The sequence below is a fragment of the Nelumbo lutea genome, chromosome 7, assembly GCF_056320005.1.
Source record: "Nelumbo lutea isolate HS-2025 chromosome 7, American lotus-T2T, whole genome shotgun sequence".
Taxonomy (NCBI): domain Eukaryota; kingdom Viridiplantae; phylum Streptophyta; class Magnoliopsida; order Proteales; family Nelumbonaceae; genus Nelumbo; species Nelumbo lutea.
In genome coordinates, this window is record NC_142690.1 from 10,550,262 (window position 1) to 10,567,626 (window position 17,365).

The window sequence follows — 17,365 nt, forward strand, 5'->3', positions numbered from 1 at the left end:
AAGTATTTTAAAACAACTAGACAATGATTTTTTTTGGAAAAATTTAAAGAAAAGAATCAAAAGATCATAGTTTCTATGGTCTTTTACACCAAATAGGCAACCAATTACAAATAGAATTAGGTGTCCTTTTTTACTTAGATTAGAAGGTTTTTTTAATATACAAATTTCAGTCTTCTTTCTCTAATACAGTTTGACTTTCTATTTTCTTGATAACTTCTATTCTAACTTGGTGCGCCCCCCTTAGCCCCTCAACTTAAGCACAATCTCTAATACAATTTGACTCTCAAGAATAACAAATTTGATATTTCAATTTATTACCATGGTTGAACTTAGAGCCAAAATCGACCAAAACTGACCCAACCCGACCAGGTCGGGTCAGTTGGAAAAATCTCAGTAAACCAACCCAACCCGACTATGAACAACCCGTTTTAGTCTTTCTTATTAAAATTAAGTGAAGTGATTATCTTAAAAGAAATACATGATACTATATAGTGGGGGCTATACAAATATCATGCACCTAAGCAAATCAATGTAGGTTTTATATTACATGATACTATATATGACATGTACTACAGAGTCGGGTCGGGTTGGCAAAGGGGCCAACCCTAACCCAACTTAAAAGTAAAGTCGGGTTCATAAATTTCAACTCTAACCCTAACCCGAATATCAACCCGACCCAACCCGGTTGGGTTCGGGCCAATTAGACCCAAGTTGCAACCTTAGGACAGATTTTGTTGGAATGGATCTTTTTGTTGAGAGGAAATCCGTTCGACTAGTGGAGCCATTACTTCGGCTCGAATTCACATCTGCACCCCAGCGAATCCCAGCCGTGTATTTTGGACTAAATTTAGTCCAATCCAATGTGAATCTATTATAAATGGACTTGGTCCAATTCGGTCCAATAAATATTTTGGACCATTTTGGACGGTTCCATAAACTGTCTAATCTATTCAAATTCCTCTTAATTAAGATTGATTTCAACTCATACCTGGTCCATTGACACCTACGTTTTTATCTTCTAACAATCGACCAGATTCAATCTAATATAAATTCGTTATGGACGGATCAGGATGAATCCAATATGTCATATTGATCCGTCCAAATTCAATATGTGTTATTGGCAATCCGTGGAAATAGATTTTGATTTGAACGGAGTCCAACCCAATACATTCACAATTTCACATCCCCATTGGGAGCATAATGGCAATTACGGACGTATTCCCACCTTTTCAAAATTTCTGTACTCGAAGAGATTCTGGCGCGGATCTTGCTCTTTGGAGAAAAACCTCTGAAGACTCTACCGCTGCAATTATTCGGTCCTTTGTTCATGGAGAAAATGGCGAACAAAACGCAAACCACTCTTTCATTTGAAGCCTTTTTTGAAAATGAGAGACATAACTGAGCCCCAGAAGTTTCTATCTTTTGCAAGCGTTTCTCTATTTTCAAATGGAGATTCAAAGGAATCAAAAGCAAATTCACTGCCCTGAAAATGAAGCCCTTGCCTCGTACATGTGGAATAAGAGGCAAGAAATGGCTGAGGCCAAGGGACTTTCGGAACACATAGATATGACGCTTTACAAAGCTTATTGCAGTGTCTGCAGCTCGAAAGCTCCTGTCAAGACTCTTAAGGAGTTCTCTAAGATCAAGTAGGGGTTTAGGGTTCTGCAGAAATATTTATTTTTGAATCCTTTTTATTTGCGGAATTATTATTATTATTATTATTAGTAGTAGTAGTAGTAGTAGTATTATTGGTTATTAATATGGGTTGGATTTCTGTTAGGGGTGTGGGAAAATGGATTCTGAGGCTCATGAAAGGGTTTTTCGAGAGCGATGTGGTTGTTTCTGATGTGGGTACTTCTGAACCTGAGGACTTGACGCAGGAAGGTATTAAATTTGAAGGCCTTTTTGTTTATATACATGCTTAATGCCAAAATTTATGAAGAAAATGCAATAATTGCCTCAGTTCCTGTTTTGCTTTGATATTTTCAGGGAAGAAAACTAATGGAACCAGACGTTATGTACCACAGAAGAATTCAGCGGCATATGCGTTATTGATTACCCTTTACAGGTAAAGTCTACGTCTTACATTTCTATTTAGTTTTACTCTCTTTCTTTCTCATAATTTGGTGTCTGGATGAGTTGCAAAATCTGCTCTTTCAGGGCACAAGCAAATGGGAGTGAATTTATGCGCAAACAGGAGCTTATTGATGCTGCTGGAGCAAGCGGGCTTTCACGGGGGCCAATTGCGTATGTCATCTAAGTGTTGATGGTTTCTTTGGTCCTTTTTAATTCTGGTGAATGGTGATCGAAGTGAGGATAATGACTCAAATTGAATTTCTATGAACAGGGCAGAAAAAGGGAGGGGAAAAGCTAATCCTTTTGGAGGCTCGCCAAAGGAATGGTATACTGGATGGAACTCCATGCAGACATTGATAAGAAAGGGTTTAGTTGTGCGATCGAGTAATCCAGCAAAGTACCACTTTTTTTTTTGGTTCCCTTTATAACATCTAATTTTATATTTTATGTTCTTATGCTTATTTGTTATTTTCTTACCCATTTCATTTAATTAGATCTACATATCAAAGTCAAAATGTAGTGCTTAAAGATGAGTGAAGCAACAAATCAATACCTATGCTGCTATGCAAGTAATGGACGTATGATGTAGCAACCTCAATGCACCTGAAAAAAAGTGGAGTAATGGACACACCCACACCTTAGTACCCTTTTCCGTGAACATGGTGCACTGCTCTGTGTTCACTTTACTTGGATTTGTGACTTTCCTGTGAAAACGCTGTGAGAATGTGCTCTTGGATTGTAAGTGCGTGCTCTCCATCTGATTTCAAGTCTAAACTGGGCCCTAACACTAAGAAGCAAATGGTACAACATGCTTGCTGGAGGCTGCTCCCTGCATAGGAGCCACACTCCACATGCTAAATACATCAAATGCTCCACATATTCACATTTTTGCAGCAGCCAACCCATGGGTTTGGAAAGGAACTCCTTTGATGTTGAAGCCCAGGAATGAAGCTTTCCAACTGATAACTCAATGAGCTCATCTTCCTCCCTACTTATATCGTTGAAGACCCTCCTATGGCCCTATTCCCTTCAATTATAAAGGTCCACATAATTGCTGCTGGAACCATCTCCTAAATCAGCTTACCTTTGCCACTCAGACCCTGAAGGGGCCAGGTTAGCCGTTAGCAGCACCCTGCAGAGGGACTTAGGCATGGTCCGCAGAGTATTTGCACCATATATAGAATTCCAAAAGAGTTAGGCTGCTGGAACCATCTCTCAAATCAGCTTAGCTTTGCCACTCAGACCCTGAAGGGGCCAGGTTAGCAGCACCCTGCAGAGGGACTTAGGCATAGCCCACAGAGTATTTGCACCATATATAGAATTCCAAAAGACTTGGGCTGCTGGAACCATCTCCCAAATCAGCTTACCTTTGCCACTCAGACCCTGAAGGGGCCAAGTTAGCAGCATCCTGCAGAGGGATTAAGGCATTGCTCAAAGAGTATTTGCACTATACTCTGTATAACTGCTCACTGTGCAAACTTCTGTACAAATGAAAAAAACTTTAAGAGCCCTCAAAAAATTTTACCACCACACAAGAAGCCAAATTATCCCCCTTAAAGAGCAAATTTGTACACAGCCACCCTTAAGAGCAACTTTTCTTTTCATTATCCACATGTGCATTATATAAATGCATTTCATAGTAAAGAAAATTTAGGATATTTTTTTGCCCACTAAACCTAATTTAAGTTTGGGAAGTAAGTTTGTGCAAATATTTTTAGGTGGATGCATAGAAATAATGACTTATCTGATTTTTTTTTTTTAATTTCATTACTGTGCAGTTTTCTTTTGGGATGTGTAAGGCTTTCTAAGCTGATCTGAAAATAAGTAATTTTGTTGGGCCTTATCTTTCTTTCTTTCTTTCTTTTTTTGGTTAGGATGACATAATGGGTCATGGTTATTTTAGCTTTCAGAAATGTACATAAGAAATGCAATTCCTTGAAGAGTTGTTGTGGTGCCTTTTTTTATTGATATTATCTCTAGTGTCCTCACTTAAGAATCATGAGCTTCTTGCACCTTCATTCATGGTTGAAAGGTATCTAAGTGACAGTGGGAGTAGCCTAGTCAATATGAATTTTACAGAATAAAATACTGAGTTTTGGTTTGTTCTCTAGTTTTTCATACCATTCAGCATGCATTTTAATTGAAAAAATAGAAATTATATTTATTAAGAACATTAAATTTTCTCTCTAAACATGGCAAATCATCATAACTAAGACAGTAGTTTTTTAAATATATTAATTGCAATATTTTCAAAAATAATACTAATATATTAATTAAAATATTTTAAATAGTAGTTTAAATATATTAATTTCAAAGGAAGGGGAACCATAAATGAATCTTGAGACTTCAGACTGTGAAGTGTTGTAAGTTGTCATTTCTGAGTTTAATTCACTATATTAAGAAATCCACATTAAATTCAAGTAGCAAATCTTGCATAAACAGAACAGAATGGAAAAACAGGCTTCATGTAGGCTGTAGGTGGTCCCGTATAGTTGGGATAAGGCTTAGATGATGATGATAGTAATGATATTACCAACTTTTTTGTTTGTGCAGGTACATGCTAACTCAAGAAGGCAAGGAAGCAGCATGTGAATGCCTCTCAAGGTCTGGTTTAGTGGATGGATTTCCAAATAAAGATGACAGTACATCAGATATGGGGTTTCCTCATTCTAAATCAGCTGCTAAAGAGGTCCGATCACTATCTGTTGATTTGAGTAGCCAAAAGAAATCAAGTGACATCCCACTTGAATTATGTGATCAGGTGAAGTCTACTTTCTACAAGAACCTATTTTCTCTGTTTGGAGAGTAAGATATGTAGGTTAGGCTCCTTGGCCAGAGAGCTCTTGTTCCTTTTTTGAAGTTTATTTTATCTTATTTGTAACAATTCACTTAATCTCTTTGTTTGTTGTTCTTTAGTAAATTTTTTGGTTATTAATTGTAATTTATGAAAACATTTTATGATTCACTTCGAACATTTATTTTAATTTCTTGGGATGCTGAATTGTAATTTCCAATCAACTAAACATAAAATCTTTATAAGGAATTGGTATCCTCTAGGGTTTGGAAACTTGTAATCTTTGCATTAATCACGATAGTTTATGGAATCTCCAAATATGAGTAGTTTGTTTTCATTCTTGGTGTATCAAAATTTCTTTGCACTCTCCCCATAAGTTGATGGATTCGTGCTTGTACTACTATTTTTGGTAGTTGTTACTTCACCTTAGAAAATCATGTACGCCTGGTAAGACGCTCCCAAAACGCCCTGAGGCGTATGCCAGAGGCGCTGACACCTCTGAGTTATATGAGGCGTGCTAGAGGCGTACACCTCATGCACATCTTATATAGAAAGACAGAAAAAAAAAAAATAAAAAAAAAAGGAAAGGAAAGGGAAAGAAAAAGAAAGAGAAGAAAAAAAGAGAAAAGGAAAGAAAAGATAAGGGGAAAGAAAGTGGTTTGTCCCTTGCCCCTTTGGCTGGGGGGCTTTGCCCCTAGAACCCGCCCCCCCCCTTCCTTCAACTAATGTTATGCATCTTTATTCTTCTTAATATAAAAGATTTTTATTAAAAATAAAGAAAAAATGAAATCTCCCTTCCTCTTCATCCTCCTCCTAACCCCCCTCCTCTTAAGGAGGCTTATGCTTCCTTGTGTTCGGGAGGCTTACGCCTCTTGCATTCTGAACTACGCCTCACGCCTCTAGGTAGTGGAATGCCTCGCGTCACGCCTTCGTGTTTTAAACATTGCTCTAGTTGTTCAGGGTTTTTTAATTGAAATTCATACTTTACCTCTTCTCAAAAAAAAAAAAAAAAAAAGAAAACTTTGAAAGATTTATATATGATAGAAAATACAGAAAATTAGTCTATGCCGTGATAACTGATACTAATCTATCTAAAGATCTATTTTGGAAGGTATGCATGCACTGCCAAAATTGTTCAATGTAATGAGCCAGTAGAAGTTATTGTAATGAGGGTGTACAGTGACAGTCTTTCTTACCTGTTTAAGTTTTTAAAAATTGATCAAGTTCGGTATGTTGCATTTTAAATGAGAATGAATTTGTTAATACTTCTATGTCCCAGTATTATTTTAGTTATCTTTCTATCTTTTGGAACAAGAATGTAAGGTTATTTTCCTGGTCTTTGTTTATGCACTGCATCAATTTTATAGTTTGCTTATATGAGCTTCATCATATTGTAATACTTGCTACTTGATTTATTCAAGCAATTAATATAGCTCTTGGGACCTCTGGTGGTTTAGTGGCAATAAGAGCTACAGAAGAAATATGTTTGATATTCTTATTGTTTTTAACCAATTTAATTTGTTGTTTTCAATATTTGGAAGTTGGAACTTGCTTTATCAATAAATGGATCTAGTTCATGGGATCTCTACTGGTGGTAATATATTGCTAGAAGGAATTCCATGCTCTAAATTATTGTTTTTCTGAATCAGAGTAATGCGTTCTCTTGCTTTTCCATTTGTTCTTTACCCTGTAATTAGAAACCTATTTTTATAATTAAGAAGAAAACAAGTACACAAGGTGCAGGGGAATAGAAATTCCCTAGTTGAGAAGTTCTAGAAGCCTGACTTGAACAAATACCTCACAAGACATCTTTATATTTCAGTAATGCATTCTCATCATAACTCATGCTTAATTCTAGTAGGCATTCATTAATGAAACTTCTTATGAGAAGTTTGTTAGAGGAAGAGATACTTTAACTTTAGGATGCAATATCTTAAAAATTCAACTAAGCCTCCCTAATTTTGTATTTATTTTGTTTCTCCGTCTCTATGTAAAGGGAGAAGTTATATCTAGGAATCTTTTCTTTATGTTTTGAGAAAATTTGCTATTTTCCTATACCCTTTTAATGTTTAAATATGTATTATTTGTTCTTCTTTTTCAGTTGCATGATGCCATAATCATTTGCATTTTGGTATTATCATTGTAACATTCCACCAACTGATGCCCTGTTTACCTTATTATATGCCACTGGGTATATGTCTCTTTGCTCACCTATTATTATTAGGCTCTGGTTCAGTCATGTAATATAAAATTAGTTTAGTTATTGTCTGGGGAAAAATGCAAGGCTATGGTCTCTTTGTTATGCACTAATACCATAATAAAATATAGATATTTGAATGACAGATTTGTAGCTTTTGTTGTCTAATGAAACTCATTATTTGTAAATTAGTTTTGAATTTTGATAATTACCTTCTGATGGATGCTCTTCTTTGTATGATGGGTGTTAAAGGAACTGGTTTGTTCTACTTCAATAAAAGTTTCGGAAGTAGCTTGGAAGGATACTTCATCTCATCCTATTGCTTTACATCACCATAGAGAAAAAGTTTATCCTTTGCATTTGGAGTTCAAACAAAATATTGGAAACGATTGTCTTGCAACATCAGGTGCCTATACATACCTTAACAAATTCTGGTATGCTTGTCTTCACAATGTTGACAATAAAAGCTAGTAAAACCTCCTATTGATAAAAATGAAATATTAACTCATAATTAAATAGTTGAAGTATCCTGTATTGATATGTAACCTTCTTAATGACCAGGTCAAGAAGATTTTGTTGGAAGAGCGAATAACCAGAGAACTTTTGCTTCTGCTGGTTCACAGTGTGGTTCAGAGTCTTCATGTTCAACTGAATCAGCTAATTATTCCTTTAACTTGAAAGCTTGCTCATCGTTGGTATGTTTGATGGAATAAGTGATTCTGGTCTTTGCTTTGTAATGGATTACATAAGTCTTGGTTATTGATTGACTTATATTTTATTGATGGTTTAGGAACACCCCATCACCAAGTCAAAATCTGAAGATTTTGAAGCCAGTGCAACTACTTTAGCAATGCCCCCTCTCAGATTTGGGGAGAGGTTTGGGGATGTATATGATGTAGTCTTGATATTGGATGATCGGGAACAATTTACTGGTCACAGGTCAGTGAATTAGCTTTCTTAATAATGTAACCTTTTAAGTTCATACAAGGATACATTTATATTAACTTGGTGTGGCCTCAGATATGGGAATTTGAAAACCTAGAATTTTATTGCTTACTAATAGAAATCTATACATAGTAACATTCACTAGGATTTAGGAATTGAAGTATTTCATTAATTCATTTTTGTTGTTTTTATTCCCACCTACTAATAGAATTTTATTGCCTGATATAGACTGATACATATTGGAACTTATTGGCTGTAGTATTTAACAATTTTTTTTTTGGAAATTTGTATTTTTTTATCTGTTTGATTATAAAATCTGATCTCAATGGAAAGACCTTGTTGTAAGGCTTAATTGCTCTTTATAACTGCTGGTAGTAGGACAGTTTCAGCTACTAGTCCTTTTTTTCTTTCTTTTCTTATTGTTCTTATCTTAGGATATGCCGCCAAGGGCATACTTGTAATTTCATCTCTTTTATAAAGATTAGTATAAATAGAAAACTGGCGGCAGCCAGTACTGATTTTTTTTCTCCTCTCATCCGTACCTCTCTTTCTCTCTCTCTCTCTCAATCACCACAAGCGATCACATGGTATCAGAGCAGGCTTTCTGGGTTGGAGGAGACCTACGATCTTAGCTTCAACCTTTCTAAAAGTGATTGGACGTGGCTACCTTTACAGAAACCCTAGCGGCGGCTTGTTTTCAGTCCTCTCAGGCGACTGTATCTGCAGAAACCCTAGTAAGTTCTGGCGGCTACTTCTGCTGAAACCCTAGTGGTCCCTAGCGGCGGTTTTCTGAGAAACCCTAGCAGTTTCTGGCCGTAGGGTGGTGCTGGTGCAGTGAAACCCTAATCGAAGAAGGGTGTTGATGGTGCAAACTTCTCGGTTATCCAGTGCTGAACAGGTGTGTTTCTGTTTCAGTTTGTCTCAGTACTCTTTATCCAATGGTACGTAGGGCTCATGCCTTGATTTAATGATTACTTGTTTGGACATTGGATGGTTAGAGTGGGGGAACCACATTCAGACTGACAGTAATGTCTGTATTGGTGGTGCTGAACTGGTGACCGAACTCTTTACCGTTCTGTTTGGACGTTGTATTGACTGAACCCTTATTCTCAGCAGTAGACCCTGTGTTCTCAGCAATTTTCAATAATTTGTTGCTCACCTTCTAGGAGCAAACCCTGAGTTACTATATTCTAGTTGTGGCGGCTGTGCTGTTGGGTGGCATTTGGATTGTTTTTTTTTTGTAGTATTCAATGGCAAGTCATGAATTAACCTCACCGGGGAATACACCAACCCGCAACACAGCAAGTATGGGAGGTGAAAACATGGTTTTTCCCATGCCAATTACTCCCTTGAACGGTTTGAACTACCTGGAGTGGGCTAAGAGTGTAAAACTCTATGTAACGACAAGGGGTAAGGCTGGTTACATCAATGGAAGGGTGAAAGAACCCAAGGGTGAGATGGCTGAACATGATAGGTGGGACCAAGAAAACAGTATGGTGATGTCTTGGCTCCTCGCAGCCATGGAACCTGATGTGAAAAAGAATTTTATGTGGGTAGACACCGCCAGTGAGATCTGGGAACAGGCCAGAATTACCTATTCTGAGCAAAGGCATTACGCCAAGGTTTACCAATTGCAAGCTGAGTCCTCAACATGTAAACAGGGAAACCGTAGCTTGTCCTCATATTATTCAGCCCTTTCCTCCATATGGAAGGAGGTGGACCATTATCAGGCCATAGAGTGGAAGCACGATGATGATGCTAAGGCCTACAGGAAGCTGGTCTCTCAACAATGAGTGTTTGCTTTCTTGTTAGGGCTGAACCTTGTATATGAACCATTGAGGGTGCAGATCCTAGGAAGCAAAGAATTGCCTACGGTACACGAAGTATACTTCCTTGTCCAATCTGAAGAAAGCAGGCGGAGTGTGATGGTTGAGGGGGAGCAACAAGTTCCCTTGGCTGCGATGAATAACAGCTCAACAGGAAAGAAAGGTGATCCTAAGAAGGTAGATGATAAAGATAAACTATTTTGTACCCACTGTAGACGGTCATGACATACACGTGACACTTGTTGGGACATCCACGGGAGACCCAAGTGGGCAGCAAAGAATCAAGAACAGGGTAAAGGTCAGTTGAAAAGAACAAGCACAACACATGTGGCAACTCAAGACACTCAAGTTGCCGGTAGTACCCGGGATCCCCTTAATAAGCCTGACCCCAAGGAGGATATAATGAATTCATTCAGAGAGCATATGGAATCTTATGGTAGGGCATTGCGGCAAATGGACAGCTCAGTCACTGGTACTCTCTCTACTTCTTTTGCATCTACTTCAGGTAATGTGGCTTCTGCATTCCATGCCACTCCCACAGATTCCCTTTAGATCATTGGCTCAGGGGCATCAAATCACATGACCGATAAGCCTAACTTATTCCAGTCTTATAGCCTTTTGTCAGGAAGGGATAGAGTGAGACTTGCAGATGGTTCTTTTCCTTCCATTGCAGGTCAATGATCAATATCCCTTCCCCATGGCCTCAACCTGAATTGTGTATTGCATGTCCCTCAACTTCCCATAAACTTGCTTTCAATTAGTAGCATTACAAACTCCTTGAACTGTAGTGACCTTTTTTGCTGACTCATGTGTATTTCAGGATCTAACTTCTGTGAGGACGATTGGTAGAGGAAGCCTAGTGGACGGTCTCTACATTCTTGACAACAAAGTTGGTCTCTCCGTGTCATCCTTAGAGTCGCATAGTCAGTCAAATAAGAGTTAAATTTTGTTGTGGCACAGTAGTTTAGGTCATGTTTCTTTCGAAATAATAAAATGTTTGTTTCCACTTTTATTTAAGTCGTGTTCAATATCAGAGTTCATGTGTCAAACGTGTCAGTTGAGTAAATAATATAGACCAACCTTTCATTCAAGCAATAAAAGATCAAATGTTCCTTTCCATGTTGTGTATTTTGATGTATGGGGGACTACAAATGTGATCTCTAAGGGCGGAAATAAGTACTTTATTACATTGATTGATGATTACTCTCGCTATACATGGGTAATTCCTATGCGTAGCAGAGACGAGGTTCCAAAGATAGTGAAAGGCTTCCAGAGGATGGTGTTCACGCAATTCCATGTTGAAATACAGATCTTCCAATCCGATAATGCGTTCTTCGCCTCCCATGGGTCTATTCATAGAAGCTCATGCGCCAGAACACCATAACAAAATGGTGTTGCAGAAAGGAAAAACAGACACCTCCTTGAGGTAGCCCGCGGGATGATGTACACATGAATGTCCCAAAAAGGTTTTGGGTGGATGCTATACTTGCAGCTCTGTATGTCATCAACCGCATGCCCTCCAAAGTATTGAATTACATGGCCCCTCATCAGTTATTGTACCCTCAGTCTCTTTTATTTTCCATCCCCATGAGAGTCTTTGGTTGTTGTCGGGCCTTTGTCCATGATTTGTCTCCTTCCAGAGGTAAGTTAGACCCTCGGTCCATTCCTTGTGTCATTCTGGGATACCCATCCTCTCAAAAAGGGTATTGGTGTTTTGACCCGGTTAGTCGTAAATTTTTTGTGTCTATGGATGTGTCCTTTTTTGAGTTCGAGCCATTCTTCCCTCCTCCTCAGGGGGAGAGCCGTAATGTGGAAGACGAGAAGTAGGTTTAGGTACCTCTTCCTTCTATTTCGGACCTCACTCCCTTCCGTGTCTTCCAATGTATTCGTCGGAGAGATTAACAGTGTGATAGAAATGTGGAGCAGCCAAACACTGAGCAACTGACATCATCAGAATCCCAGGAGGTAAGTCCAACCCCTAACCCTACTCCCATTGTGGACGACCTAGACATCCCAATTGCCCAACGAAAGGGAGTCAGGTCCTGCACTACCAAACACCCCATTACTCACTTTGTTTCCTATGACCACATTTCTCCCTCGTACTAAGCCTTCCTATTGGCAGATGACTGCATCTCTGTTCCCAAGAATGTTGCAGAAGCCTTAAAATAACGCGAATGGATAGATGCCATGAAGGAGGAAAGAACCCGTGGGGGCAAATGGGTGTTCACAGTTAAGCACAAGGCAGATGGAACAATTGAAAGGTACAAAGCAAGACTAGTAGCCAAAGGGTACACACAGGTATATGGAGTTGATTATGATGAGACTTTTGCTCCAGTGGCTAAGATGAACTCGATTAGGGTTCTCCTGTCCTTAGCTGCTAACTTTGATTGGGATTTGCATCAACTGGACATAAAGAATGCCTTCCTGAATGGTGACTTAGAAGAAGAGGTATACATGGTTCAACCTCCTGGATTCTGTGCCAAGGGAAGTGAAAATAAGGTGTGCAAGCTACGAAAGTCTCTTTACGGCTCAAAACAGTCTCCCAGAGCCTGATTCAGTAAGTTTCACATGGCAGTTCAAGAGATGGGATTCCAACAGTGTCAGTCTGATCATACACTCTTTGTGAAGAGATGTCAGGAGCAGGTTGCCGTATTGATAGTGTTTGTAGACGATATCATCATTACAGGGAGTTGGAGTTCAGAGATACTAAATTTGAAACAATTCCTTGCATCCAAATTTGAAGTGAAAGATTTAGGACTCCTAAAGTATTTCCTTAGGATCGAAGTTGCCCATTCAAAAAGGGGTATCTTTGTCTTTCAAAGGAAATACACCCTTGATCTATTACGGGATACAGGTAAATTAGGTGCAAGGCCGGCAGATACTCCTATGGATGTGGACCACAAGCTAGGTGACTGTATTGGTGAACCTTTGAAAGATGTAAAGCAGTTCCAAAAGTTAGTGGGGAAGTTGATTTATCTATCCATGACTCGTCCAGATATTGCCTATTCAGTTGGGGTTCTGAGCCAGTTTATGCACTCTCCTAAGAAGCCACACATGGAAGCAGCAGAGAGGGTCCTTAGATACTTGAAGAAACATCCAGGAACGAGCCTACTGTTCAGTAAACACAATCACCTAAAGGTGGAAGTCTTTACAGATGTGGGAGGGAATCTGGTGACCTGGAAGAGCAAGAAGCAAAGTGTTGTAGCAAGATCAAGTGCAGAAGCTGAGTATAGAGTTATGGCACATGGGGTGGCTGAAGTCCTTTGGCTAAAGAACCTTCTAGGTGAGCTTGGAGTTGCTGTTCATAATCCTATGACTCTCTACTATTACAGCAAGGCTGCAATAAACATCGCCAGCAACCCAGTCCTACATGAGAGGACCAAGCATATTGAGGTGGATAAGCACTTCATAAGGGAGAAACTAGAAAAAAGGGAAATTTACATCCCTTATGTCAACTCCAAGGAACAACTTGCTGATGTCCTTACAAAAGGAATTCCGTGTTCGCGGGACAATGAGTTATGTGACAAGCTGGGCATGATAGACATCTTCAGCCCAACTTGAGGGGGAGTGTTGTAAGGCTTAATTGTTCTTTAGAATTGCTGGTAGTAGGACAGTTTCAACTACTAGCCCTTTTTTCTTTCTTTTCTTATTGTTCTTATCTTAGGATATGCCGCAAGGGGCATACTTGTAATTTCATCTCTTTTATAAAGATTAATATAAATAGAAAACTGGCGGTAGCCAGTACTGATTTTTTTTTCTCCTCTCATCCGTACATCTCTTTCTCTCTCTCTCTCTCTCTCTCAATCACCACAAGCGACCACATACCTCTCTAGGCCTTCTTTTGTTCCCAAGGTCAAGTTCAGTTACTGTAAAGTCCAGTTTTATTCCAGTACTACCTTGTTAGTTGTTAGCTTTAAATTTGTATCGCTACATCACATTTGTGCATATGTTTGCCTAGAATGGAAATATATTGTTCATGGATGTGAAAACAACAATGTCAATAAATGATAAAATCGTTTTATTATGATAGGCACCATTTATTTTATTGTGAAGTTTCAATTATATGTACACTTCTTTTTATATGCTGAAACTTTGTTTTTCCACCTGTTTTACATCAAAACAAATGCAATCATAATAAACAATGGATCTTCATACTATAGTGTTTCATGGTGAAATAAAATTTATTGCAGCTAATGGCAAATTTGGTCTTATCTGTACCTTCCAATCTACAACTTGATTGAATTCAATCTTAATCCAAAATATTTGGGGTTCACTACAGGGTTCTTGTCCCACTAGTGTGCTCTATCGGGAGCACTGTTTTCTATTAAGTCATAAGTCCTTAAATGAAGTCTTGTTGCTTTATCCCATGCTTACTTTGCCCCGTCCCATGTTCTTTTAGACTGAACCAAGCCACTTATTGGTGCCACCAATTGTCATCTATGCAAATGGCTAAAACATCTTAGTGAATCTTCCGTCATCTTGTCACCTATTGGGCTACATTTAAATTCCTCTTGAATGGACTCTTTTTTTATTGTTATGAGTGACATGAGAGAAAAGAGGAAAGAGTTTGTGAAGGGATGGGATATCCATCACATGGACGCCCAAGTCTTGCGGAATGGACTGGGCGAATTCCCTATTTTAGAAAAACATATTTTTGAAGGATCAATCTTGAACCATTAACCAAACCAGATCTGAACCAAAAGGAGTAGGAGGGAGGATGTATCTGATACGGAGAATTAGTATCTCTCAATGGAGGTGTTCACGCCCAAGGAAGGATCCAAAGACTGCTTCCACTGAAGATGACGAGTGCAGGATGGAGCAGAATCAACAATGTTCTTCAAAAGAACTTGACCCTTCGCAAGAATCAACTGGATGGCTTGTGAGTACAATTCCAATCAATTTTTTCCCAAAAGATTGGTATCAAGATCAGATCTTGATTTCTTCCAAGAACTGGGGATCGAACTGAAGGTAATGGCGGCGGCAGGAAGGAGGCGACAAGAGAGATTTTGTAGAGGTTGCAGGAATTTCTCTTCTGTGATTTCAGCTCTGAAGACAAGAGTCTTAGGTTGCATGTCTAAAGGCTGTCGCCCCCCTTCCTCCTTTTATAGATTTAAAGGGATTAACTCCTAATCCTATTAGGAGTTGCTGATCCAAATTATATTTGTATTAGAAGTCCCTTTAAGTGATAAGGGAGAACCCTTATCTTATCTGCAGATTAGATCAACCATCTCTTAATCTAATTAGGAGGCTTCCAGATCTAAGTCTTATTTAGATCTTGGACTCTCTAAGTGGATAGGGTCTATGCCCAATCCTATGAGCTGATCCACCTCAGAATTCGCCCCCTTTAATTGACTGATCAAATCAGCCTAGTTCGAAATGGGCTTAAGGCCCATTTAAGGTTATGTACTCACTTAGCCTTCCAAACTGCTGCCCAGTTGGGTTTTCTTGTGTGGCATGGGACCCAAACATTGATCTACACATCAGCCACATGGGTTCAGCCCAACCTTTGTTACAAGGTCTGACCGAGTACACTGTTATGGACAGCGCACCCCTTGAAACCCATCTTATGGGCTCTATGGGCTCAACACTTACTCTAAGTGGTCTTTGGGCCAAGCCACCTTGTAACACCCAAGGACTGTGGGCAAATGCAAGATTACCCATCAGGTATTATCCTCAATGGTCTTACACTTAACCTCTTAGCCCATAATGATCAAACACTGTCCGACAAGGGAGGACCTCTCCCTCGACTGCAAGGAACAATGTTGCACTCTCTGCTTACATGGATCCCAGAAATTAAAACTTTTTGCAAATCATTTCGAAACCATAACATATATATATATATATATATATATATGTATTATATATATTGCAAAACAAAATCTCAACACTTGAAATCGGCTGCCGACAGTCTTGGTTTCCATCAGAGAGAGTGCATCCCCGATCATTACCTTTGTCCGACAAAGGGGCTGATCCTGTCACTATGATCACCCACTCAGATGAATTCTCGAACTGTCCCAACATACTCAGGTTTTGATTCCCGCTAAGGATCTCACTGATTGGTACATCAAAGACAGCTTGATCCGACACATAGTGTAGTATCATAATTGTAGCTTTCCAGTTTTGCCCATCTATCTCCAAGGTCCAGGGCAATTCTGGAAATTTGGTCCGATTGAAAGGTTCTATTAATCCTACACTGCATGTGCTTAGGGTCTCACCCTAGTAGCTGAGACAAGCCACCCCAACAGTTGGCAACACATCGGTGTCAGCCTTGGCAGGATAAATCTCCCCAGACTTACCCAATGGCTGTGAACATTCTAAACTAACACAAGTCTCATTAAGTGTCCAGTTTAAGGGTATTACACAGAAACACACCACAGGAACATGAATCAAAAGTGTACTTTATTCATTTACAATAAATTCATAATGTACATATTTCTGATTAAAGCTAAGGGCATACAACTGTCTAATAGCTCCCACTTGCACTTAGGTCCAATCTGGTATAAGCCGGAGTCCAATACTTTCCACGTGTTTCTCGAACACTTTCTGTGTCAGTGGCTTAGTCAACGGGTCTGCTACATTCTCCGTTGATGCTACCTTCTGAATCAATATGTCCCCTCTACCAACAATCTCCCGGAGTACGTGATACTTCCTCTCGATGTGCTTCGACTTCGAGTGGGCTCGTGGCTCCTTAGCTTGAGCAATCGCTCCATTGTTATCACACAACAATGGGATGGGTGATGTGTTGGATGGAACTACTCCCAATTCGTGAACGGACTTCTTCATCTACATGGCTTCCTTGGCAGCTTCACTTGCAGCAATGTATTCGGCCTCGGTTGTGGAGTCTGCTGTGGACCCCTGTTTGCTGCTTTTCCAGCAAACAGCACACGATCCTATCGTGAAAACATATCCAGATGTAGACTTTCTATCATCTGGATCTGACTAGAAATCCACATCTGTATACCCTTGGATCTGTGGTGAATTACCATCGAATACCAGACAAAGCTCTTTTGTCCTTCGAAGGTACTTAAGTATGCATTTCACAGCAGTCCATTGCTCCTGCTCTGGGTTGGCCTGGAATCTGCTTACTGCACTCATTGCCTGGGCGATGTTAGGACGAGTGCACAGCATGGCATACATGATGCTCCCTACGCCTGAGGCATAGGGAACGTCTTTCATGCTCTCGATCTCCTCAGAGGTCTTTGGAGACATCTTCTTGGAGAGATTATCTCCATGCCTGAAAGGAACATTTCCTTTCTTGGAGTTTTCCATGCTGTATCTCTTGACTATTTTGTCAATATAAGCAGATTGGGATAATCCTATTATCCGCTTCGATCTATCTCTATAGAGTCAAAGACCCAGTACATAGGAGGCTTCTCCAAGGTCTTTCATGGAGAATTGCTGTGATAGCCATACTTTTATCGTAGTTAACACTTCTACATCATTCCCAATGAGTAGAATGTCATCTACATACAGAATCAGAAATGTAACTTTGTCACCACTGGTCTTCCTGTAAACACAGGGTTCATC

At 39.4% G+C, this 17,365-nt stretch overlaps 1 protein-coding gene across 3 annotated transcripts in view; it reads left to right on the plus strand.

Annotated features, from left to right (window-relative positions):
* The first annotated feature begins 1,074 nt into the window (after positions 1–1,074).
* Positions 1,075–17,365, plus strand: part of MUS81 (Restriction endonuclease, type II-like superfamily protein) — a 47,394-nt gene continuing 31,103 nt past the window's right edge. For 2 of the 3 annotated variants that reach the window (XR_016102567.1, XM_088956177.1), the window contains exons 1-9: positions 1,075–1,646; positions 1,781–1,884; positions 1,990–2,068; positions 2,161–2,247; positions 2,348–2,473; positions 4,630–4,837; positions 7,320–7,473; positions 7,629–7,762; positions 7,858–8,006. Coding sequence is in view for 2 of the 3 variants with exons in the window: in XM_088956177.1 (XP_088812303.1) it covers positions 1,447–1,646; positions 1,781–1,884; positions 1,990–2,068; positions 2,161–2,247; positions 2,348–2,473; positions 4,630–4,837; positions 7,320–7,473; positions 7,629–7,762; positions 7,858–8,006 (1,241 nt within the window). In the remaining variant the exon portion in view is untranslated. The remainder of the gene's footprint in view (positions 1,647–1,780; positions 1,885–1,989; positions 2,069–2,160; positions 2,248–2,347; positions 2,474–4,629; positions 4,838–7,319; positions 7,474–7,628; positions 7,763–7,857; positions 8,007–17,365) is intronic. The other variant, XM_088956178.1, reaches the window with a different exon arrangement.